At 34.0% G+C, this 27,988-nt stretch overlaps 1 protein-coding gene across 4 annotated transcripts in view; it reads right to left on the bottom strand.

The window, feature by feature from the left end:
- Window positions 1–27,988, bottom strand: part of LOC123525942 (axotactin-like) — a 142,866-nt gene that overhangs the window by 64,949 nt on the left and 49,929 nt on the right. For all 4 annotated transcript variants that reach the window (XM_053537764.1, XM_053537763.1, XM_053537766.1 and 1 more), the window contains 2 exons: window positions 13,739–14,232; window positions 829–1,005 (listed from right to left, as the gene is read on the bottom strand). In XM_053537764.1, coding sequence (XP_053393739.1) covers window positions 829–1,005; window positions 13,739–14,096 — 535 coding nt within the window. In that variant the 5' untranslated portion in view covers window positions 14,097–14,232. The remainder of the gene's footprint in view (window positions 1–828; window positions 1,006–13,738; window positions 14,233–27,988) is intronic.

The raw sequence follows: 27,988 nt of genomic DNA, 5'->3' as shown, positions 1-27,988 counted from the left end.
CTTATTGCATATTTTTGACTAAGTTATGGACTAAAAAACTCTGTGCACAAATCCACATGCTGAATATATACATGTATTCCTACATGGTTTCGTGACTCTGAGTCAAATATTTTTAAAACATATGTAACGGAAACATTTAAACACTTAATGTGTATTTTTCACAAAGTCAAGGACCATAACTCTGGTCTGGCAGAGTGAAATCCCAAATAGAATACCAAGTGCACAGCTTAACATGTTATATAACAATCATGTAATGTTTTAGGAATTTATGTCAAATACTTTTTGAGATGCTTGCCACACAAACTTTTATGCCCTTTTATACATAGTTTTGACTGTCAAGGGCCATAACTCTGGAGTTTTGACTGTCAAGGGCCATAACTCTGGTCTGGTTGAGTGAAATCTCAAACAAAACTCCAGTTACTTCACATGCTGAATAACAGTCCTACAATGTTTCAGAATCCTAGGTCAAATACTTTTTGAGACACAAACTTTTAGGTCCTTTTTATTCATAATTTTGACAAAGTCAAGGGCCATAACAGTGGTGTGGCTTTTGGAAATCCCAATTAAAACACTAGGTGCACAACTTCACATGCTGATTGACAATCCTGTGAGGTTTGATGACTATGTGTAAAATACTTTTTGAGATATGCGCAACAAAATTCAGACATACGTATGGGTGGACAGATGGACAAACAGACAGACAAGGGCAAATCTATGTGCCCCCAAAATATTTGTTGGGGCATGAAAAACATGTACACTATCTCCCTGGAGCTTCCAGTTATATGTCACATTTTCAAGAATGGATGATTTAAATCTAATCTTACTCACCTCCAAAATATATAGCTGAAGAATAGTCTGACCAGTCCAGCAAAGTGCTGAAATCTGCATGCTGAGAGTACGGCTTAAGAGATGTAACTTTCGAATCACTGTCAACTGTCAGAGTTAACTCCCCTGTCTTTGAATTTAGTAACACATTCATGGAATGCCATTGGTCATTGTTTAATGCTGAAAGTAAAGTTGAAAAAAAAATACTAAAAATTTAACAAGTCAAACAAGAGATCACAGAGTGATCTTGGCGCCCACCAATGTGCCATTTTTGAGTGTTCCAAATTTCAAGACTTACTGACTAACTCAAGGTCAAATTTCATTTCCGTACACAACACTGTGCATATGGTCCATGCTTGTGGTCCAAATTTGAAAGCTGTAGCTTGAGAAATGTGGAAGTAGGTCACTAGGTCAATTTCAAGGAAAAAGTTCTTTGTACACAAAACTATGCATGTGCATCAAGTTTGAAGGCTGTAGTTTGAGAAATTTGAAAGAAGGTCACTAGGTCAATCTTAAGGTCAAAGTTTTTATTGCGTACACAAAACTATGCAAGTGGTCCAAATTTGAAGGCTGTAGCTTGAGAAATGTGAAAGTAGGTCACTAGGTCAAAGTCAAGGTCAAATTACATTTCAGAACACAAATCTATGCATGTGGCCTGTACCTTCAAAAATGTGAAAGTAGGTCACTAGGTCAATGTCAAGGTCAATTTCCTACCTATGATTTTAGAGAAGTTGTTGTTAGAAGAAATGTGTGGTTAAATGAATGAATAACAGGTGGAAGAATGGACGGATGACTGAAGAGCACTGGTGAGTGACCACAACAGTTCACTCTAACCACAAAGTTGTCAGTGAGAATTAATGAAACAAAAGATATGGAAATTCTCTAAAAACCAGGTTTTTCAAATATCTTCTATATTTAATAACACTTGACATAACACTGACCTTGACCTAAGTGGCCATAAAAACAACATCAAAATCTTTCTGTCATACTAAGAAACATACATACAAAGTTCCATTGCAATATTTGAGTGATAATTATTTTTGTTTTATTTTTTAGTGACCTGAATACAAAGCAAATCTCATCACCTGCAGCTTTTCATAAAATGGGATAGTAATATGACCAAAATCATAATTGATATATTAATAATAAGCAAATTTAATGTTTTTAATATGTTAATATTTATATATATTTAACTGTTCTATGAAATAATAAACAAGAGGGCCATGATGGGCCTAGGTCGCCTACCTGAGAAACAAACCATAACAGTGTAAGTATGTTTGACCTAGTGATTTCATGGAAACAAATATTCTGGCCAATTTTCATTAAAATGTGGTCTCCTGAGTTTAAACGAGTATTTTCTTTGATATGACCTAGCGACCTAGATTTTATCAAGGCAATCATTCTGACCAAATTTCATGAAGATCAATTGAAAAATACAGCCTCTATCGCATACACAAGGTTTTTCTTTGATTTGACCTACTGATCTAGTTTTTGACCTCAGATGACCCATTTTCTACCCCAACCAAGATTTCATCAAGGCAATCATTCTGACATAATTTTATAAAGATCAATTGAAAAATACAGCCTCTATCGCATACACAAGGTTTTTCTTTGATTTGGCCTAGTGACCTACTTTTTAATTCCAGATGACCCATGTTCAACATGGACCTAAATTTCTTCAAGGCAATCATTCTGACCAAATTTCATGAAGATCAATTGAAAAATACAGCCTCTATCGCATACACAAGGTTTTTCTTTGATTTGACCTAGTGACCTAGTTTTTGACCTCAGATGACCCATTTTCAAACCTGACCTAGATTTCATCAAGGTAATCATTCTGACCAAATTTCATGAAGATCAATTGAAAAATACAGCCTCTATCGCATACACAAGGTTTTTCTTTGATTTGACCTACTGATCTAGTTTTTGACCTCAGATGACCCATTTTCTACCCCAACCAAGATTTCATCAAGGCAATCATTCTGACATAATTTTATAAAGATCAATTGAAAAATACAGCCTCTATCACATACTCAAGGTTTTTTTTTAATTGACCTAGTGGTCAGAGACCACCAATTCAAAAAAGTACAGGGAACTTACTGGGAATGAGGTAAGTGTATACCTGGGAATAAGGTAGCATCTGTGCGTTCTGATTGGTCAGTCATGTAAACAAACCCAAGAAGTGATTATTTTTTTCAAAATGGAATATTTTCACTGCATTTACAGTATTTCATTATACATTTTGACAAAATTTGCTACATTTTATGTGTATTGAAAAAAAGTTTCATCAAATGAATTTCTCCCGCCATGACAACAATGTAAACAGGGGGTCATCTCATTCACACGAAAATTACTTAAATAAAGTATCACTATTCATATGTTTTTCGTCCGATATTTTTGTGGAACTAAGATAGTTCTTGAAAAAAATGTGACTGGATATACATGTTTCGATTTATGGAAGGCCGTACACGCCATAATGTTATAATGGAAGTCTATGGGAAAACAACTGGTGTTCTCTACCCTAGTGACCTTGTTTTTGACCCTGGATGACCCATATTTAAACTTGACCTAGAATTCATCAAGGCAATCATTTGACATAATTTTACGAAGATCAGTAGAAAAATACAGCCTCTATCACATACGCAAGGTTTTTCTTTGATTTGACTTAGTGACCTAGTTTTTTGCCCCAGATGGCCCATATTCGAACTTGACCTGATTTCATCAAGGAAATCATTCTGATCAAATTTCATGAAGATCAATTGAAAACTACAGCTTCTATTGCATACACAAGGTTTTTTTTTTATTTGACTTAGTGACCTACTTTTTGACCCCAGATGACCCATATTCAAACTCGACCTAGATTTCATCAAGGCAGTCATTTTGACAAAATTTCATTAAAATCAATTGAAAAATACAGTCTCTATCATATACACAAGATTTTTCTTTGATTTGACCTAGTGACCTAGTTTTTGACCCCAGATGAACCATTTTCGAACTCGGCCTAGATTTCATCAAGGCAATCATTCTGACTAAAACTCATGAAGATGAATTGAAAAATACAGCCTCTATCGCATACACAAGGTTTTTCTTTGATTTGACCTAGTGACCTAGTTTTTGATCCCAGATAACCATTTTCAAACTTGGCCTAGATTTCATCAAAGTAATCATTCTGACCAAATTTAATGAAGATCAAATGAAAAAAACAGTCTCTATCGGATACACAAGCTAACAGTTGACAGACGACAGACAGACAGAATATGGACGCCAGACATCGATCGATCACAAAAACTCACCTAAGCATTGCTCAGGTGAGCTAAAAATGCTACATTTTCATAGCAGTAAATATCCAAGTCACATATCTATGTCATGATTATAATTTAAGGTATATTGCATTGTTATATATTACATAATTATTTTCTAACAGCTTTTTCAAACGCATGCATTATTTGATTACACTGTACTGTATGCCAATGTTATTACCTTTTTTCACGAGTTCGCTTTATTGTGCACCTGCAGGTCAAATTTTCTCAATCCCTGGTGAATTATTTTTAATGTAAAAGGGCTGTACATTCTATTTTATGGTTTTTATAAGTTAATTGAGAGCCAAATCAAGACTAATATATTTCTTTGCTCTTTGCTCGCTCCGGATCTTCTCAAAAAAAAAAAAAAAATATCTAAATTATTTTTTCGCTCACTTTTTCACTCGCGCCTCAATTTTATCAGAAAAAAATCTGATGAACAAGTCAACTTTTTAATTTGGTGTGGCCTTAATTTGATATATGTAAAGTTGAATTCCTTTTTTTAACATGATGCTAAAAGATTACTGATGTTTAAAGGCACTTTGGTTTCTCAATTAAAAAATAAAACAATGGAACATCCAAAAGACGCACTGTTGAATGGCCAGTTCATACATCTATATACAAACATAATATTTCATATTCAATAAAGTATTCATGAAAACTAGAATCTTAAGAGTAAAATTTTCAGAAGAAAGATATTCTACATTATGGAAGAACTTTAAATCATTAATATTCACAGGGGATTAATTTTCACAGATTTTGTGGTTTTGTCAAACCAAACCAGGAATATAAAATCCCAATGAGGAAATAAAATTCCCAGAAATTCTACCATTATGAATTCATATACCCACAAAACAGCCATTTTCACCAAAGCCACGCAGATACTTCCCAGATCTCTGTACCAAATTACATTTACTTTTATTTACAATTACTAACTAGAAAATGCTTTTGTAAAAAAGCGCATGTCTCCCCCAATGCAAAGTCCTATAGGCAAGAAGTCAATAGGGGTCAGGAGCGAAAGTCAAAAGGACACTGATGGTTGGCTGCAATAGGGATCATCTACTTGGCATGTCCAGTCATCCCGCTAAATTTCAACACTCTTGGCCTTGTGATTCTCAAGTCACTGTTCAGGCTCCTGTGACCTTGACCTTTGATCAAGTGACCTCAAAATAAATAGGGGTCATCTACTCTGCATGTCCAATCATCCTATTAAGTTTCAACATTGTAGGTAAAGTGGTTCTCAAGTTAATTCCAAAAAATGATTTTACATGAACAGGCCACTGTGACCTTGACCTTTAATAGACTGAACCCAAAATCAATAGGGGTCATCTACTCTGCATGTTCAATCATCCTATGAAGTTTCAACATTCTGGGTCAAGTGGTTCTCAAGTTATTGATCGGAACTGGTTATCAATGTTCAGGCCCCTGTGACCTTGACCTTTAACGGAGTAACCCCAAAAACAATAGGGGTCATTTACTCTGCATGAACAATCATCCTATGAAGTTTCAACATTCTGGGTCGAGAGGTTCTCAAGTTATTGATTGGAAATGGTTTTCCATGTTCAGGCCCCTGTGGCCTTGACCTTTAACAGAGTGACCCTAAAATCGTTAGGGGTCATCTACTCTGCATGACCAATCATCCTATAAAGTTTCATCATTCTGGGTCAAGTGGTTCTCAAGTTACTGACCGGAAATGGTTTTCAATGTTCAGGCCCCTGTGACCTTGACCTTTCACAGAGTGACCCCAAAATCGTTAGGGGTCATCTGCTCTGCATGACCAATCATCCTATTAAGTTTCAACATTCTGGGTCAAGTGGTTCTCAAGTTACTGACCAGAAATAGTTTTCAATGTTCAGGCCCCTGTGACCTTGACCTTTAATGGAGTGACCCCAAAATCGATAAGGGTCATCTACTTTGCATGTACAATCATCCTATGAAGTTTCAACATTCTGGGTCAAGTGGTTCTCTAGTTATTGTTCAGAAATGGTTTTCCATGTTCAGGCCCCTGTGACCTTGACCTTTGACGGAGTGATCCCAAAATCAATAGGGGTCATCTACTCTTCATGATCAATCATCCTATGAAGTTTCAACATTCTGGGTCAAGTGGTTCTCTAGTTATAGATCGGAAATGGTTTTCAATGTTCAGGCCCCTGTGACCTTGACCTTTGACGGAAAGACCCCAAAATCAATAGGGGTCATCTACTCTTCATGGCCAACCATCCTATGAAGTTTCAACATTCTGGGTCAAGTGGTTCCCTAATTATTGATCGGAAATGGTTTTCAATGTTTAGGCCCCTGTGACCTTGACCTTTGACGGAGTGACCCCAAAAACAATAGGGATCGTCTACTCCAGCAGCCCTTCAACCCTATGAAGTTTGAAGGTTCTAGGTCAAATGGTTCTCCAGTTATTGCTCGGAAATGAAGTGTGACGTACGGACAGACGGACGGACGGACGGACGGACGGACAGATGGACAGACGGACAGACAGACAGGGCAAAAACAATATGTCTCCTGGGGGAGACATAATAAAACAGATGTATTTTCTAAACTCCTTAAACTAGACTTGATGTATATTAACGGGGTACATTATGTGCATTGAACAGATGCATGTTTGATTTTAACTTATAATTTTATGCAGTTCATCCATCAAAAGAAACTAAAAGTTTATCAAATCAAAGCAGTCTTCATTATGTCTGTGGATAAAAGGACTTAAATAGCTTGAAAGAGTTTGATTTTCATCCTCTTTACAATCTAAATTCTCCTTTTAAGATAAAATTCTAGAACAGTAAACTTCTAACATGAAGTTGTCATTTGAAAACAAAACAAAAAGAAAACAAGTTTAACAGCAAATGAAGTAACATTCAATTAACTGACTTAATTACTAAAAGATGTGACAATAATTAAATGAAAAGACTTAACCGAAGTCAGTTGAACACATAAATAATAAACCGTCTTAAACTTAATAACCTTTTCTGTGGGATATGATTAAATATGATTTATAACATAATAATGTAGGAAGCTTGATTATTTACATGAGAAGAAAGTTTATTACATACTTCACTGATCAAGAGCATATTTTATTTACCAAGATTAACACCAGCTGCTGGTCACCCACCTCAATCATTCACCTTTTAATTACGCGTTTCATTTCATTAGTTTAGGGGAATGGTAAAATTGCTAGATCATGAAAAAAAACTTTAAAATATTCCTAGATAAAACTGCTGACATTCTGGACTTCCTGGTAATTATGACAACAAGAGCAGGAATCAACATGCAGAGGTAAAACCCAGAGTGATTTAAAGTCAGTAATCTTCACAATACTTGCAGGTTTGGTTCTTTGGCAAGACAATTTTTCTTTATGACACAAAATATTTTTTGATATTTGAAGTGAAAAGGACAGCTTTAAAGTAATTAAAATTAAATATTAACTGCAGTAATTTATAACTACAAGACAAATAATCTTACTATGTCTTCTTTAAAACATCATTTATTTCAACAACCAAACTATTTTAATAACAACCTTCAGAATTGTATGTGTCATTTATAGCCTCATATTTTGAGTGAAACAAATTCTTCTAGACATATTCATCATACATAATAAATTTGTTTCATACCTGAGTAATTAAGCATGTACTTTAGTTGAATACCACATACATTTTTATTACAGAACAGTAAATATTTTGGCATGAGGAAATGTTATTTCGGACATGGATACTTGGCATCCAAGGGCTATTTCTGCCAAGATAAATAAATGATAAGCTTGGCTAAACCAACACTTGACCTCAAACAGTGTCACCAAAAAGCATTAACAACAAGCTGGATATGTTTTCTGCAAGTTGTACTTTCTTATACTCCACTAGGGCGGAAGTATGTAAAACAAGAGGGCCATGAAGGCCCTGTATCGCTCACCTGACCTATTGACCTAAAGATCATCAAGATCAACATTCTGACCAAGTTTCATTAAGATATGGTCATAAATGTAGCCTCTAAAGTGTTAACTAGCTTTTCCTTTGATTTGACCCGGTGACCTAGTTTTTGCCCCCACATGACCCAGATTCGAACTTGACCTAAAGATCATCAAGATTAACATTCTGATTAAGTTTCATGAAGATACAGTCATAAATCTGGCCTCTAGAGTCTTAACAAGCTTTTCCTTTGATTTGACCTAGTGACCTAGTTTTTTAACACACCTGACCCAGATTTAAACTTGACCTATAGATCATCAAGATTAACATTCTGACCAAGTTTCATTAAGATATGGTCATAAATGTGGCCTCTAAAGTGTTAACTAACTATTCCTTTTATTTGACCCCCGTGACCTAGTTTTTGACCCGACATGACCCAGATTCGAACTTGAACTAAAGACCATCAAGTTTAACATTCTGACTAAGTTTCATGAAGATATAGTCAAAAATGTGGCCTCTAGAGTGTTAACAAGCTTTTCCTTTGATATGACCTAGTGACCTAGTTTTTGACTCCATCTGACCCAGATTTAAACTTGACCTAAAGATTATCAAGATTAACATTCTGACCAAGTTTCATTAAGATATGGTCATAAACGTGGCCTCTACAGTGTTAATTAGCTTTTCCTTTGATTTGACCCGGTGACCTAGTTTTTGACCCGACATGACCCAGATTCAAAATTGCCCTAAAGATCATCAAGTTTAACATTCTGACTAAGTTTCATGAAGATATAGTCATAAATGTGGCCTCTAGAGTGTTAACAAGCTTTTCCTTTGATATGACCTAGTGACCTAGTTTTTGACCCCACCTAACCCAGATTTGAACTTGAGCTATAGATCATCAAGATTTGACCAAGTTTCATTAAGGTATGGTCATAAATGTGGCCTCTAGTGTAAACTAGCTTTTCATTTGATTTGGCTTGGTGACCTAGTTTTTTATCCTACATGACCCAGATTCAAACTGGACCTTAAGATCATCAATATTAACAATCTGACCAAGTTTCATGAAGATACAGTCATAAATGCGGCTTCAACAGTGTTAACAAGCTTTTCCTTTGATTTGACCTGGTGACCTAGTTTATGATCCCAGATAACCAAATATCGAACTCGTCCAAGATTTTATTAAGGGTAACATTCTGACTAAGTTTCATTAAGATTGGGCCAAAAATGTGACCTCTAGAGTGTTAACAAGCTTTTTCTTTGATTTGACCTGGTGACCTAGTTTTTGACCCCAGATGACCCAATATCGAACTCGTCCAAGATTTTATTGAGGGTAACATCCTGACCAAGTTTCATTAAGATTGGGCCAAAATTGTGACCTCTAGAGTGTTAACAAGCTTTTCCTTTGATTTGACCTGATGACCTAGTTTTTGACCCCAGATGACTTAATATCGAACTCGTCCAAGATTTTATTGAGGGTAACATTCTGACCAAGTTTCATTAAGATTGGGCCAAAAATGTGACCTCTAGAGTGTTAACAAGCTTTTCCTTTGATTTGACCTGATGACCTAGTTTTTGACCCCAGATGACCCAATATCGAACTCGTCCAAGATTTTATTGAGGGTAACATTCTGACCAAGTTTCATTAAGATTGGGTCAAAAATGTGACCTCTAGAGTGTTAACAGTCAAATTGTTGACGACGGACGGACGGACGGACGGACGGACGACGGACGACGACGGACGCCGGACACAGGGTGATCACTAAAGCTCACCTTTGAGCACTTCGTGCTCAGGTGAGCTAAAAAAACCTATAAGTTTCAAAAGTATAGCTGTAACATTTTCATATCACACTGACTTGTGTCTTTATCAGCTCTGCTTTTGGAATGACAGACAGGAAAAATACTAAACTCCCAATATCTGTATATTATCTGGCACAAAATGTTGTGGTTCGGATCAAAATGGCAATTACTTCTTTACCAGTGACAGCAGAAGTTTTTTTAAACAAGAGGACCATGATGGTCCTGAATCGCTCACCTCTTCCCATACGACCCAGTTTTGAGTATGACGTCATTTTTTCTATTATCTGACATACTGACCTAGTTTTTGAGCTCATGTGACCCAGTTTTGAACTTGACCTAGATATTATCAAGATAAAAATTCTGACCAATTTTCATGAAGATCCATTGAAAAATATGGTCTCTAGAGAGGTCAAAAGATTTTAATAATTTTAGACCTACTAACCTAGTTTTTGACCGCAGTTGACCCAGTTTCAAATTTGACTTAGATATCATCAAGATGAACATTCAGACCAACTTTCATACAGATCCCATGAAAAGTATGGCCTCTAGAGAGGTCACAAGGTTTTTTTATTATTTGACCTACTGACCTAGTTTTTTATGGCATGTGACCCAGTTTCAAACTTGACCTAGATATCATCAAGATGAACATTCTGACCAATTTTTATGGAGATCCATTCACAAGTATGGTCTCTAGAGAGGTCACAAGGTTTTTTTATTATTTGACCTACTGACCTAGTTTTTTATGGCATGTGACCCAGTTTCAAACTTGACCTAGATATCATCAAGATGAACATTCTGACCAATTTTTATGGAGATCCATTCACAAGTATGGTCTCTAGAGAGGTCACAAGGTTTTTCTATTATTTGACCTACTGACCTAGTTTTTAATGGCACGTGACCCACTTTCAAACTTGACATAGATATTATCAAGATGAACATTCAGACCAATTTTCATACAGATCCCATGAAAAATATGGCCTCTAGAGAGGTCACAAGGTTTTTCTATTATTTGACCTACTGACCTAGTTTTTGACCACACATGACCCACTTTCGAACTTGGCCTAGATATCATCAAGGTGAACATTCTGACCAATTTTCATGAAGATCTCATGAAATATATGGCCTCTAGAGAGGTCACAAGGTTTTTCTATTTTTAGACCTACTGACCTAGTTTTTGACCGCACATGACCCAGTTTCGAACTTGACCTAGATATCATCAAGATGAACATTCAGACCAACTTTCATACATATCCCATGAAAAATATGGCCTCTAGAGAGGTCACAAGGTTTTTCTATTATTTGGCCTACTGACCTAGTTTTTGATGGCACGTGACCCAGTTTCGAACTTGACCTAGATATTATCATGATGAACGTTCTCACTAATTTTCATGAAGATCTTGTGAAATATATGGCCTCTAGAGAGGTCACAAGGTTTTTCTATTTTTAGACCTACTGACCTAGTTTTTGATGGCATGTTACCCAGTTTCGAACTTGACCTAGATATCATCAAGGTGAACATTCTGACCAAGTTTTATGAAGAACTTGTGAAATATATGGCCTCTAGAGAGGTCACAAGGTTTTTCTATTTTTAGACCTACTGACCTAGTTTTTGAAGGCACATGACCCAGTTTCGAACTTGACCTAGATATCATCAAGATGAACATTCTGACCAACTTTCATAAAGATCCCATGAAAAATGTGACCTCTAGAGTGGTCACAAGCAAAAGTTTACGGACGGACGCACGGACGGACGACGGACACCGCGCGATCACAAAAGCTCACCTTGTCACTTTGTGACAGGTGAGCTAAAAAAAATAAGAGCTGTCACTATTAGTGACAAATGCCCCCTTTGACCTCTAAGTGTGACCTTGACCTTGGAGCTAAGGGTCTGGGTCTCAGCGCATGACATGTCGTCTCATTATGGTGAACATCTAAGCCAAGTTATTTCAAAATCCCTTTATGGATGGCAGAGTTACAGCCTGGAGAAGAACTGACATGGACGCACGGATGTACCGAGGGACAGTGCGATTTTAATATGCCCACCTTATGCCACTAAAAAATACTTCAAATCAAATTATAGAAAATCAGTTTCTTTCTTAATTTGATCTCAACAAGATCACGAAATCCACGAAAATAAGTTCTATAAATTCTATAAAGTTTTAAAAGGAACAACAATGATTTCACAGAATCCAGATGGTACTTTTGTCACATGACAAGAAGTTAAGAACATTATATTACCAATTTGGAAGTCCCTAATAGAATAGTTGAACAACAAGTCTAAGCTTGACAAGCTATCAACCAGCTATTACAAGACATAGACCCAGAGACCTATAACTTTTACCGACGGGTCATGCAGAGGAAATACTGGTCCAGGTGGTGCAGGATCTTGTGTTTTTCTACCAAGTGGCGAACGGATGGAGTTAAAGCAGCCAGTTTCTAAAATGGCTTCAATTCTCCTTGGTGAGCTTATAGCTATAAAGATTACATTAGAATTCATGGTAAAGGAGCAAACAAAATACCTCTCCTACAAATATTTTCAGACAGCCAGTCAGTAATTGGGATTTTGACATTAGGATGGGACAACAAGTTACATATCGGGGCTGTTCAAGAAGTTAAAAGTATCTGGAAAGCAGTTGAAAAGGGTGGAACCACTATAAAACTTGATTGGTCACCTGGTCATGCCGCAATTGCTGGAAATGAAATTGCAGACCAACTAGCTAAGGAAGCTGCGCTACAGGCTGAAGAAATGAAAGAAGAGTCACAAGAACCCATCACTCAATGGGATGTAAAGAAGGCAGCCAAGGAAACAATTACAATGTTGTGGCAAAGACGATGGGAAACATCAGGAAAGGGAAAGCCATTGTATGAGATGAAGCCAAGAGTAAAACTGAAACAACTGGATTACAGCACAAGTACAAACCAAAGAATTCTCATACAATTACAGAGTGGCGATTGCAATTTAAAAAGAGCACAGACACAAGGTTGGACTTGACAGTAACCCTCACTGTAAATGTGGTGACCCAGAATCAGTAGAACATTACTTGCTGGAATGCCCAATTATTGAGAATCACAGAGATATAATGAGAACAAATTTGCATCTCAAAACTGGTATACGTGGCCTGGATCTGAAAATGTTAGTTACTTATAGTTTAGGAGAAAATGACCCATGGAAAGACATAAGACCCGTTATAATAGACGAACTCAATATATTGAATTTGTTAAAGTCAGTTCTGGCCGATAACACAACTGGACTCCACATAATGCTTAAATGTACAAGTTACAAATTTCAAAACACCACCTGAGAGGCATTTACATTGTAAGACATATTTACCTGGGATCGAGATGACAACGATGAGGTATTTTGGCCGGAAGGCTTCGAAATCAAGATCAAGACCCCAACACTAAGTAGGTAGTCTCAACAAATTTAAGAGGATGCTTAAAACCAGCCACAAGAAATCAATTTAGAATACTATAACTAATTTCTTGTTATTTATCTTGCTAATGAAAATACATTTAATGAGAGTTAAATTGTTCCCCAACGATATCTGCTATGTATCTTCTAATTTGGATGGCACTGTTTTGGATAATATCCAGTGACATGCTGAATGGTAGACTGGCTCCCGTCCCTTAGTATGTTTGTTCTGTCATATTTCTCGTATATAAATTTTCTTCATTAACAGCAGGTTGTTTCTGTATTGACATTTTTATTGTCCCTGGCTCTGAATGTGCTATTTTAGAGGCTTAAAATTTACTTATGAAAGGTTTGCAGTATTTAAAAAAAAATAACCATGGAGCCAGGATGCCACTGGCTAGCTGAATGGTTAACCTGCAGAGTATAATCTCCAAATGTGAGAATCTTGCCTACAAGTTAACATCCGTATCAAAAAACATTTTCAAACATTGATAACGTACCTTTTCCAACTGAGAGTCGAACTTCATCATAATCCAACAATTTGTAACTTAGCTCAAATAATCCATACTGAAGTTCAGCACACAGTCGGTAATTTATCCGTTCTAATTCTTTTACATCCAAGTCTTTTAAATAGTGACAAAAAATTAAACCGTTTGGATTTCTAGTTCTAAAACTGAGAGAAATATGTTGATTTTGCGTGTTTGTATACACTGGTGTAAATGAAAGAAATGAGATTCCTGGAATGTTGAATGTCCATGCTTTTAAATCCTGAGATAAAATTGTTGGTAACATTTGTAGAACAACTATTAAAACTGCCAGTTTTAAACTGTGAAGAAACTTTGGTCCCCGAAACTCCATTTTCTCCTATGTTGCTTTGTACTTTGTAGAAGTGACTTGAATATCTGCTAGGTGAGTTCAATTCAGTTTACGTCCTTCACATTATGGTCAAAGTCCTGCAGACTTGTAAGAGCTCTAAGTACTTCCACTGTTTATCCTGAAAGTATAACAAATGCTTTAAATTTAATAATCAAATCTATGTTAAAGAGCTAAAATCCAGAAGATGTCTAAAATCAAATGGAATAGTTACATCAAATATGACCACACAGAGGTCAAGGTTATAAAAATTGCTTTGGAGACCAGTCCCAGAATGCAGCCTTACCACTGGTCAATTTCAAGATTCAGCTCAGGATCAACCAATCAGATGCTGGAGTTTTGAGACTGGTCTTCAAAGTTGGTTTTATAAGCTTGGAACCAGTCTTCTTAATGAGACTGTGTGCTCTTCCTGGTAATTTTACTCCATTCATTATGTATACGTTTAGCTAACAATACTGAAAAATATTAATACACCATTTTTTTTTTTACAAAACCTTGTAATATTCTAAAAGAAACAAAACATTTAATATGGTAACAGTCAATTTCTCCAAAGTTCTTAAGATTGTCTGAATCAAGCAAGGAATAATATGTACATTTGTTATTATGCCTTCACTCTGTTTAAATACTGCTATCAGAGTCAGACAAAATCAACTAATTTATTCTGAACCATTTGTAACATAGTACAAAACCATTCGTCTAATAAACAAACAGTAATCAGTTATAAAATATGAACTTATTCCAATCAGGTACTATATGTACTAAATAATTCTCACTTTTTTTTTGCCCATACAAAAAAAAAACATTTCCTTTTTGGCACCAAGTTTGTTCGAGGTATGATAATTATGCTTTTATCTTCAGTTTATGTCAGTACTTTGCATATGATAAAATAATCAAAAACTAATTAATTTGTCAAAATCTTATAATAATGCAACAAAAACTCATTTTTTGCTTTTGATAAAAGCTATCAGAATTTGTTAATCAAGGAGTTATTGGCAATTAATGCCTCTGGGAAATTCTCAAAAAACTGCAGTTGAATATTCCTTGTTCAAAATTTTAAAAAGTTATCCCAGTTGCTAATAATTGCATTTATAGCAGAAAAAATAAGATTTGAAAAATAAGAAATTGGCAGGGAGTGTTCCTGACTTGATAATAAGACTTGTTTTGTTACAATCTGAAGATGCTAAACGGAATCTACCTGTGAAAAATATTGAAAAAATTAATTGACAGCACAATATAATTGATTTAATGTTTATTATATAATATGAAGGTGTTTTTATGTATTTAACTTTTTACATATAACAGTAAAGCTGGTTCAAATTGAAGTTAAATAATATTGTAAACAGAAAAATCTCTTTAAAACACTGTATTGACTCATAAAACTAAAACATAAATCCCACCATAGAAATATCAAGTAAATGTTGTGCATTAAAAATACAGTTAAAACTTCCTTCATGCGAACTCGGATAAATCAAACACCAGGGTTCACTCAAACTCATCCTCAGGTCCTTGCAAAATCCCTGTATAATATATGAGCTGCACCATACTATTCGCTTTTAAACCCTATTTCAATTAGACAAATCGTTAGCGAACAGTATGGATTTTGACCAGACTGCGTGGATGCGCAGGTTGGTCTGGATCCATGCTGGTCGCAATTGCACTATGTTGGTTTTCTCATGGTGTGGCTCATATGCTGTTCGATGACTCAAACTACTGATATAACTCGAACAATTTTTACCTGTCCCGTCGAGTTTGAGCGAGCGAAGTTTGACTGTATGTTATCCCCGTGCATGGCATTTATGCAAAGGAAAATGTGAAGTTTTTTATCCAATAAGATTCATGATAACTCCTCTCTGATAGCATTATTCTGAACATTGTTTCCGAGTTTACAGAGACCAGGAATTCCAGTAACACACAAACAGTGTTCGAGATATCTTGATTTAGTGGTTTACAAAATGTTTCTGAATAGACACTGCATCAATTCTTTTTGGTATGTTTCTCTGCCGGCAACTGACTAGGCATTATAGGCATTTCTTGTCACTTGCATGACCAGTGTGAGCCAGATCTCAAGAGTCATTGGTGCAAAAGCTCCCCTGCGAAATGCAGTTCTTGAAATCATGAACACTTCAAACCATTAAAGAACTGTTTATGAACTAACCTTCAACAGTTCTTGATTTGTGTTCATGAATTTTTGGACAAGAACTGTCCTTAAAAAGTGTTCTTGAACAGTTCATGTACTACTAAAGAACCATAGAGTTCTTGAATTGTCCATGATAAAAGGTTAAAGGAACATTATCATGATGTTATTTTCTTGAATCTTTCATGCATTACTCATGACAGGTAGTTCATGAACTAATAAAGAATCATGTTCATGAACAGTTCACTGCTAGTTCATGAAGATAAAATGACACAATAAAAACATATAGCAAGAAGTTCATGAACTATTAATGTTCAACAAAATATCAAGAACTATTTATGCAGTAAATAGTTCATGAACTGTTCATGTACATTAGTTCTTGAAGTCATCTTTCACTTTTCATGCACTGTTCATGAACACAGTATTTAAGAATGTTTCAAGAATTTGTGCCATTTTATCATCACAAACAATTCATGAAGTGTTCATGAACTCTGTTCATGTTCATGAACAGTACATTTCATTTCGCAGGGGCTAGCATGAAATTTGTCTTGCTGCTGCTGTGATTAGCATGCCCTGGATTGGCTGAAAGAAACTAGCGTTGTAACACTGTATTCTCAAAGAGCAGGGACTCAATAATCTTTACAAATAAATCCCCCAGCTTTCTTCAAAACTGAGCTGAGATATTCAAAATATTGAAACAAGTTTAATTGCAAATCTGAGTAAAAAGGATGTTTAGACTAAAGCTGCATTTCAAAGGTATTGACTAAATTGTTACCTTTAAAACCATGTTAATTATAATAAATCTATTTTGTTACATGTTTTTTTTAATTACCGTCCTTACTTGAAAAATAATTATAATTTTACTAAATGGATAAAACTGATCATAAACACACTGGAAAGCATCAAAATTCAAAAATCCTTGTTCTAAACTATGATTGCTGAAAACTGAACATCAAATGTTTCTGTGCAAACTGAAAACATGTGGAAACTCATTATAACAATGCCTAAGTGCACAAGTTCTTTCATCAAGTGTAAACATATACACCTCATTAAATTGATGCAGTTTATCTTCCTTCAAACCTGCCAGAAAGAGGTTTAAGGGGCTTCCGACATGCATGAAATGCACTTAAATGTATTTTAATGCATTTTTCTTCAACGCTATTTGTCTCTTGGATCAATTAACACATATCTGTCTGTCAAAAAGGCTTGTTTATGATGATTAAGCATGCATTCAAGTATGCAGAACTTCTGAAAAGGCAATCAGGAGGGTCACTGTGTTCCATCAAACTATGGTCAAGAGTTACAGAAGTTTCAAAATGCCGAACTACATGGAGTCTACAGCCCATTTCACCAAGCCTAGTTAGGAAAAAGTCATTTAAGTACATTTATTTCACTATTCAAGTATTTCTACAACCAGAGCCAAACAAAAATGTGAGTTCAGTCAAAAAGTTTTATTAAAGGAAACTTTTTAAAATGATATAAGTAATATCTGAGGACAGAAATGTGTTTTAAAAGTCTATACTTAGTAAAGAAAACTCAAGGTAAGAAAACTCAAACTTCTGAACTGATTTACTATCATGTATCTGTTCTGAGAAGCAAAGACACATGTCAGATAATATGGCCAGTTCGAATGGTAAAAAAAAATGTTTTTTACTTGTGCTCAGGTCTGTTAAAAACAACCACCTTTATATTGAAACTATAATACAGGTGGCTGTGAGTTGCTGTCAGAGAAATCACATTTTTCCCTGACATATTTTGCATATTTTGCACATATTAAAGGTCTCCGTCTTCAAAAACATTAAAAACTACACATAAAAAAACTCAAAAAACAAAACAAAAAAAACACTGATGTGCCAAGGGATTCAAGTAGATTTATCAGGCAAATACTAGCAGAGTTCCAACATGACCATTACAGACATCTAAAGAATAATTAATACTGAAATATATTGTACTTTGCTGGCAAATTTGCCAAAAACAACATTTTCTGTTTACACAAAGCTACTACAAACATTATGAAACTGCTAACAGTCTTCTGTATTCCTAGTCATTTTGTCAAAATTACATTTCACAGATTCATTTCTCAGACATAAGATATTAATATAATCCAAATTCCTGATAGGGAATGTACTTTAGCAGTGGACATAATTATGATAATTGCAAGAATGCTGTAGAGTATGGTGTTCCATTTTGGCCATTATTGTTTCATCTAACAGACTGCTAAGAAGACAGTGCAAAATAATTGAAGACAAGACACGCTGTGATGCTGCAATAATATAATATCAGACTTTTGCATTGTGTTTTTGCATAGCACGTTCTTTGCATTACAATCGCATTATCTCACCTTTACATGTTGTTACCATGTTTTTACATCAAACCATAGAACCCTTGTAATGCATCTTCGCATTGTATTACCACTCTATTGCACCTACACCTCATTTTTTTATCATGTTATCATGTCATCATAATTCCCTACTGCAAGGCGAAGGGACAATCGTTCAATAATCTGTGCGAAAACACAATGCATTAATGGGATGTTAATATTGCAATATACATTCTTTACATCATGTTATCACACTTTTGCATCATAGTAAGAATACAATCATATCATATCTATCCCATGTTATCTGCAATCACATCATATCTTCCCTCTGTATTGCTATACTATCGCCCTTATCAATAGTCAGGTTGCTACAAAAAATTGGCCGTAATGGAACACCATTGCAAAAAAAAAAGTGTGAAATCAGAAAATTTGTTGCAAGGCTTAAAATTTGCTAAATTAAAAATTGGTATTACAATAGTAATTAAACACTTTCAAGAGCATTTATTTAATATAAAAAATGTCAAATACATCCCTCATGGAAATTATTTTACAGCATGATCTGAAAAAGTAGCAACATCAAAATGGTCATTTTCTTCTATTTTAGCCTGCTTTTAGCCCGGGCTTCAGTGCTGTATTTGTTGGTTGCAAATAAGTTTGCTTTTTTTTATGCCTGAAACGTTTTTGTTAAGCTTACTTATAGAAATCTGTTTTGACAAAATTAATATAGAAATATTTACCTTGCAGTACTAAATGTATAATCTTGTTTGACATATAAAAGCATTTTGTTTACATAAACTTACAAAATATTTTCTCCTTTAATAATAATGTGTACCTGCTAAGTTTCAGGATTACATTAAACATAATTTTAATTGAATATCGATTACCACACTTAATCTTTTCTATATTTTCAATTTACGAACAAGTTCTTTTTTACCAATAATTATAATTACACACAATGAAAGCTTTAATTACTCATTAATTCAGTTTTTAATTCATAAATATCATTGTATCTTTTCCCAGAACCAATGGTTTTCAAAAAAAGATCTACCAGGTATCAGTAAACCGTCACTGCATAGCACTACAGTAAACCGTCACTGCATAGCATTAAATAAAGTCCATGGTTTTTCAATTTTAACATCTATTTCAGAGCTAATTTTCTCATCTTTTTCCTGTGCATTTCATAAAAGTTAAATCCCACAATGAAAAAAAAAAAGTCAACTAAAAGGAAGTCAGGCGTTACTTCGGTGAAATGCCAGTCAGTCATTTTTTATCTACACAATACACACATATACGTTTGATTTTCATGTACAAAGATTACCATCTTTAAAATTTTAACACAAAAAATTACTTTCTGTATTCTTACTGACAAAAAGCGTAATTTAAGCACAATGTTCTATGCATATATGCCCAAAAAATGAAATGTACAGTAGGAAATATTCACTAAGTGCTTCTTTTAACTGTGCTTTTTGACAAAATAACTAAGTTTATTCCACAAGTTGTACATAGCATGCAAAAACATGAAGAAGAAAATGGATTTACTTAAAGCAATAATAATAATGTCAGTCATTTCTGTAAATGTTAATGCAAGCAACTCAGTATCCACATGACAACAAATTTCAATCCCCAGGATATATTCTATACAACTTACAACTACAATACACATCATCATCTTATTTAAGCCATGAAATTGCTGTAGGTATCAAATACAAGGAAAATAATATAGTCAATATTAACCTAGTCTATTGTTATTCTGTAATGACCAGTAAGTGGACAATTTAGCAGACAATCGATTCTAACTAACGTAATTACAAAGTCGTTTCCTGTTATTCCATCAGAGCTGATAATAACTGTTGCAGATAACTGCTTCCACAAAATATGAAATTAGCAGCAATTTTGGTCAATTTCTGAGAGACAAACGACAATGATAGAACCAACCAGTGTCACGGTGACCATGACCATACAGCTAAAGCAGACCTTCAATAAATTAGCCAATCGGGAAATACTAACATAAAAAATAGCCAATCAGAACAAACCAACAACAACTAATTAGCCAATATGGACAGATGCTTATTTCTTTTCTGACAGATGTTTACATATTAACAAAATTATCATCATGTTGCTATTTATATCATAGTATTGAGAGAACAGTCTTAAAAACAGCTTTGTTCATAATTTGGTGGTCACACCTTTTCTTATGAATATAAAATTCATTAATTTTTTGTTATTTCCTATTTTCAGTAAATGATATCTTACATATTTGTCTGATAGGTATGAATATTTAATTAACAAAGTTAAAATATTATGGAATCTCCTGTATTTTATTACCTCCCTTTATGACTCTGACAGCAGATGTTCATGACATTGTGCAACACTGACATTAGTGCTTTTCTTACATAGCAGTAAATGCCTTATCTACAATGACATTAATGTAAGAAATGACAAAAAAATGATAATATACATGTAATTATCCCTTTTCCATCTAAAACTTTCAAATGAATGATCAAACATTGACTAAGAATGTATATTTATTTTACCTCTTATAAAACACTAAAATTCTTATCCAATCTTACAATCACATTGATATAATTTCACCAAATACACTAGCAAATTCTATTTTGTTTATAACCTTGATCAAGAGGAGTATAGATCTCTCTTTGCATGATAAATCAGATATTGAACAGTCTCAGTTTTCTGTCTGATTAGTTGCACAAAATTCTTGTTTTGTGCACAGTCTAGTCTTATTGAAAAACAAAATCTTTCCGACAGATCCGTTATGACGGGAGAAATAAGAAATCATTGAGCAGCAACATACATCAACGCAAATCATTCCTAAATACGTTTAGAATAGTGTAAACTCGAATTAATTTAAATCTCAGAGGATCAAGCACAGACAAATAAAAATCTTCATTTTTGATAAGGTAACTGCTCTTCCATGTAGCCAATATGAAACAGAACTTGAACTGCATAACAGCAGTATGCTGAATCTGCATTACCAATTCCATGAAGAAATTATTGTTGGACTACAACTGAACTGAACTTTATGAAAAAAAGCATGCATGTTCATTGTTCAAGATATTGAGATTTGACTAAACAAGTTCATGAATATCGAAATTCATGAAACATAAATTTTGACTCTCATGAATATTTATTCATGAACTATTTCATTAATTTGTTCATGAATAAATTCATGAAGTTCATGAACCTTTTTCACAGGGGTTCAGTTCAAATTGAGCTATAATAATGAAGTGTGCTTCCTTAAATAACCAGCACTGGTGTCATATGAAATGGCATTATTTTACCTCTAGTAGGATTTAATCCTATGACCTCGAGCAGGATAGAGCATCTGATGCCTTAATACAAGACACAAACACACACAGAGAAATTCCTAAGTCCAGAATATACATTCAAATACAAATGCATCACTTGACAAACCATCTTGCAGAAACTTCATGCAGACATTAAGTAACCCAGACATTTATTATAGAATCTTTTTAGACTTGGTACTTAGACCTTGAGCACTGCAGCTGATCACGCAAATGGGAAACTTAACAACAGGACAGGCAAGATAATAAATAACATAGTAGAAAGTAATGCAATCAAAAGCAGCTTTAAGATATAAACACAGCTGAAACCTAACAGGTTTCGGATTTTCTTTGAGAATTTGTTTACCTATAAACAAACAATGCCTTTTTGTTCTCCTATCACACAAATTCCAGACTGAAAAGCAAACAAATAAAATAATGTATCTCAATTAATTTTGCACTTCCTCTCTAAAATTTTTATCCTTTGCAAAACTAACATAACAAACACCAAGTCTTTTATGTTATGACTGCTTAGAATATAATTTTCAGAAATATTTTTAACACCACAAAGCTTTTATTAATACTCTGACATCGCCAAAATTTTTCATTTGATTGTTCGCTAAAATTTTTCATGATAATTTAAAATATTTGATTGTTCTCGTATCAATAGAAAAAATCAATGCAATTTACCTTGTCATTTGTGGATAACTTGAGATAAACATTCTGATATTGACATTTCTACTTCTCCTAAATAATAACATGTTCCTTACAGTATCAGTTAAGGTTTTTTAGGGTTGTGTATTGTTTAACGCTAATTGATCTGAAACTTCAACATGAACTTATTCAAAGTAATGGTATGTTTTTCTGACACTGATATAATTAAATTGCACATGTTGAGATCCATTCTCATACACAGTTACAATTTAAGCAGAGGATAAATAATACATGTCCGTGCTATGTTTAAAGAATATTTGTATTAATTTGCTCACCTACCTAATTAACTTTTAGCCAAAGAGTTTTGTAATTAACAAAAAAGAATAGTAACACACATGCACAAAACACTTAAAATTGCCATCTTTACTTAATGGATAAAACTGAGTGTAAATGCTCCAAAAGCTTGTGGTTCTAAGACGTGTTGGATGTCTCAGACTTTTTAAAGACTGACCAAAACTGAACATCTGAAAAGATTCTTGTGCAAGATACCAAGATGTGATATAAGATACATATTTAATGTAAACAAGAGCTGTCTCCACAGGATGACACATGCCCCCGATGGCACTTTGAATGAATAGTTATGGCCGATGTTAGAGTTTAGGACCTTTGACCTGGGTCTTGCGCGCGACATGTCGTCTTACTGTGCCACACATTCATGAGTAGTTATTTTAAAATCCATGCATGAATGACAAAGATATGGACCGGACATGCCCATCATTGCACTATCATGAAATATGACCTTTAACGTCTAAGTGTGACCTTGACTTTTGAGCTACGGACCTGGGTCTTGCACGCGACACGTCGTCTTACTGTGGTACACATTCATGCCCAATAATTTTAAAATCCATGCATGAATGACAAAGATATGGACCGGACACGCCCATCAATGCACTATCTTGAAATATGACCTTTAACGTCTAAGTGTGACCTTGACCTTTGAGCTACAGACCTGGGTCTTGCGTGCGACACGTCGTCTTACTGTGGTACACATTCATGCCAAGTTATTTGAAAATCCATCCATGGATGACAAAGATATGGACCGGACACGAATGCACTATCATTAAAAATGACCTTTAACGTCTAAGTGTGACCTTGACCTTTGAGCTACAGACCTGGGTGGACCGGACACGAAAATTGCGGACAGACCGACAGACAGACGGTTCAAAAACTATATGCCTCTCTTCGGGGGCATAAAAAGACTGAGCCTGAACAGGTGAAATATGAAATATTCTAAAATGTTTGTTTCTGTTAAAATACGCTTACGCTAAAATGTTGTCATGTTAACGTGCGATGACGTCAGTGTTTTTGTTGTGACCAAGAAAGAGCGCTACTACGTTTTATCTACTGTTTTAGTTTAACTTAAAGGGCATATTAGAATCCAAATAATGATAATAGCAAAATTGTGTTTTACTTAAATTTATTACATTCACAATCGGTTATACATCGCCAGAATAATTCGCTTGGGCTACGCCCTCGTGAAATTATTCCGCAGACATAAAACCTCTTTCCGTGTATTAATAACGTTGAAACACAATTTTTCTATACATTATTTCTTAATTAAAAATTCACACCGAACACTATATACACATTAAGTTTTAATGGAACACTGCATTTAAATGGAAATGTATCATTTTGAATCTGTCTTTTACTCACAGTCCTAGGAACTTCATGCATACATAAATTTACCCAAGAATCATGGTTCTATACACGGACATTGACCATTGCAGCTGATCAGACACTATTACAACAAGACAAGCATGATGAAAACAAAGTAGTAGAAAGTAATGCTATCAAAAGCAGCTTTTAAAAAACACTGTTAAGAAAGATTTTGTAAAAACAGCATTTTAGAAATATCGTATGCACAAAAAAGCTTTTATTTATAAACAATGATAAAGTTGTTCATGTCGACAATTCTCATATGTATAAAAATCAATACATTACTTAGCTTTTCATAAGCGAATTATTTGCAGATCGACAGCCTGAAATAAACAATATGATTGTTAAAGTTATGATACTGACATTTTTGTTTCTCATAAATAATAAAATGATCCCTAGGGTATCAGTTAGGATTTTTTTAGGTTGTGTATTATTTAACGCTAATTAATCTGAAATATAGACAAAAAGTTATTCAAAGTTCTGACACTGATAGACTTAAATTACACATCTCTAAAACATTAACAACCATTGTCATACACTGTTACAATTTAAGCACTGAATAAATGATGCATTGAAGTATTATATTTAAACAATATTTGCATTAATTTGCACACCTATTGAAAAAAATGCCAAAAAATCATAATAAGTTCCTACCTGATTAACTTTAACAGCCATACAGATCATTATATTTCCACGAAAACAAATACCACACACACACATATAAATTGTGCCCCTTAAACAAAATGATTAGCAAAAAGTATCACAACTAAATTACCAGAACACCTTAAAAATATCCACAATAAGAATGTAAGATAACTCAGTTTATCCTAACATTATAATAAAAGATCTGAAAAATACATTTATATCCATAAAATCTTCCTATACCCAGTAGTAAGAATTCATTTCAAGAGAATAAAATACCTGAAAAATACATTTACATCCTGTGTAATCTTCATACAGGATCAAACAACAAGGAAATTATAAAAACACAAAAGAATAAATCATAAATGTCTGAAAAAATCCTGAATTACAAGAGAAATTGTAAATAGGTCGGGCATGAACGAGAAAATAGCATTCCAATAATATTTACATAGCACCCATAGTATTTGTAGTAGATCTGACCTGATTCCTTATAGTACTAGCGAATTAATAACAGACTTTCCTACAGTGCCAGGCAAAAAATAATTTAATTGCATCTATTTCACAGGCTATTGGGTCTGGAGTCTGCTGGAACAACAGCCAGCAGGGAAGCCAACTGACTGACCACATTCCAGTATCAATAAGTTATTCTATAATTATGTATCAATTATTCAGCATCAACATTTGCCCACTGATGTCATTATGATAGCACAACTTATATTGGTTTCTACAATTGGTACTGCTTCTGGTTTATAGATAATCTTACTTTATCTTATCCAAGTCTGATAGTTTGACAGAGTTTCATGCAAAGAGATTGTCCTTTCCACTGACTGTCAGTCTGGCTACTGACTAAATTCTTTTAAATCTTTTTTTAGACATTTTTTACAATTTTTGTTTTTTGCTTTCATATTTACTATGTCAACAATCTGATTATCTGTTAAGAAGGAAATGGGAACAATTATATAAACTTTCAAAAGCTTCATTATATCTCCTGACAAGACAAGGCGATTGGTAACACCGATGGATACTCCCCGAAATTACTGCAGCATAAGGCACTTTTCAGTCAAGGATGTTACCTTATGGACAAAATAAATTAATGTACTAATGTGGTCCAAACGAGTTGTGCGGTTCTTTAACACTGCACTCCCTTTCACTGATTTCTATGACTATGTAAAGTACGAAGTCAATAGCTTACATATAGTATTCGAGTTATGCCCCGGACAAGGTTTTCAAAAAAAAGGGAGATAATTTAAAAACAGGACCGCCTTGAGTTATGAATCTTGTCATTGCACTTCCTCTCAATGAGGTCTATCATTGTATAAAGCTACAACTTGGTACCTTCAATACTTTTTGAGCTATCCTCCGAACAAGAAGTGTGACAGACAGACGGACGGACAAGGTGGTGACTATAATTATGCTCCCCCACTTCTGGAAACACAAAAACAGATCAAGATACAATTATATAGAACTGTGATATCATTTAATTTTGTGGTCAAATTTGGATAAAATCAAATTTTTTGTAAAGCTCTAAATTTGTGTAACTGATTACTGATGAAATACCATAATGGAAATGATTAATAATCTTTGTATGATTGATCAACCGTGAAAATAACATAAACAAGTCTTTCAAAAATAATAATGATTTTATGTAATCTATGACTTGACTTCACTGCAAAGATTATTATTATTGCTGTTATATTGTGCCAAATTATTATCACACACTCATAATTATCTTCTTAAACTTGACAGTTACCTGTTTCATTATAAATCACTTATTATTATCTTATCACTCATCTTTTCATGTAGTTTTAATCATTTTTCACCCAAGGATGCCACTGCTGCTGCAATCTGAATACAAATATCTGTTATCATATCAGTCTAATTTCAGGAACATTAACGTAATATCGAGGTACAAAAATTGCTTTAATTATATGGCCACTCAAAAAGTCTGTTTTCTAATTAAAAAATAATAATTTAAGAAAAGATAAATTATTTAAGGTTTAATAAAAGTACAAAGCAAAGGCATTTCAAGATTAAATCATGAAAACTTGTGACCATATTTCCCTACAATCAAGCTAAATTCTTTCAAAACTTTTAACTCTTTAGTATTATGTCCAGTTGAAACTATCTCAAAACCTTAACTATAAAAATATGTACCATTAAACTCATGGATTTTGATTTAACTTAATTCTGTAACGAAGATTTTAGTATTTAAAGTGAATTATTAGCATTGTGGTACTTCTATTCACATAGTTTCTTTGAAATAAAGCTAAATTCTTTAAAACTTTTTCAGAAGTATGTCAAGTAAAAGGTATTCAGCGTCTTCAATTAAAGCATGTACCATTCATTTGTAATCTGATGTATTGAAACATTTCAGCAGATTCAAATATGATAAAACTACTATCTGCCTTTTTAGTAACTGATATGATAATATTGATTGTTTTTTATATGAAAATACAACACTAAACAGATTGTAAAACATTTCTTTCCTTCAATCAAAAAATTCTACTGATAATGTTGCAAGTTTTGGATGGTAATACAACTAGTATGGCTTACATCAAACTGCAAAAAGTTGCAATATTGATGAAGCATTAGAACAAAATCATGAATAAATCATATACAATGATCTAATATTGGCTGTGGAACTGAGAGAGAACACCTGTAAAAATGTTTTTATTATACTGATATAGAGTATTTCTGTTATTGTTATTGTAGAGCCTGGTCAAATATATTTTCTGCAACTTGTCAAGACTAGAAAGATAATAACCTTGTTATCTCTATCTGCATCATCTCTTACCATGGCATTTTGTTCTTCAAAAAATGTTGCTTTTTTTTATAAATTTGTTTGGCTTGTGTCTTTTATGACACTGTCTAATAAATTGGCCCTCAGTACTTCATGTATTAAGGTTCAAAATTCATTACCAAAGTTACATTTAAGTAAGGATGATTGTATCTCTAAATTTCGTTATCAAGGAAATATAAAAAAAAACTTTTTCTTTATTATAACTTGAATACCAGAATACATTAGTAACGCAAACATGTGTTTTTTTTATTGACCAGGCGCACATGTTACAAGGAATTTCTTCATCTACTTTTTATAAACCACTAAACA

The sequence above is a fragment of the Mercenaria mercenaria genome, chromosome 3 (genome assembly GCF_021730395.1).
Source record: "Mercenaria mercenaria strain notata chromosome 3, MADL_Memer_1, whole genome shotgun sequence".
NCBI classification, from domain to species: domain Eukaryota; kingdom Metazoa; phylum Mollusca; class Bivalvia; order Venerida; family Veneridae; genus Mercenaria; species Mercenaria mercenaria.
This window is presented reverse-complemented; position numbering and strand designations above follow the sequence as displayed.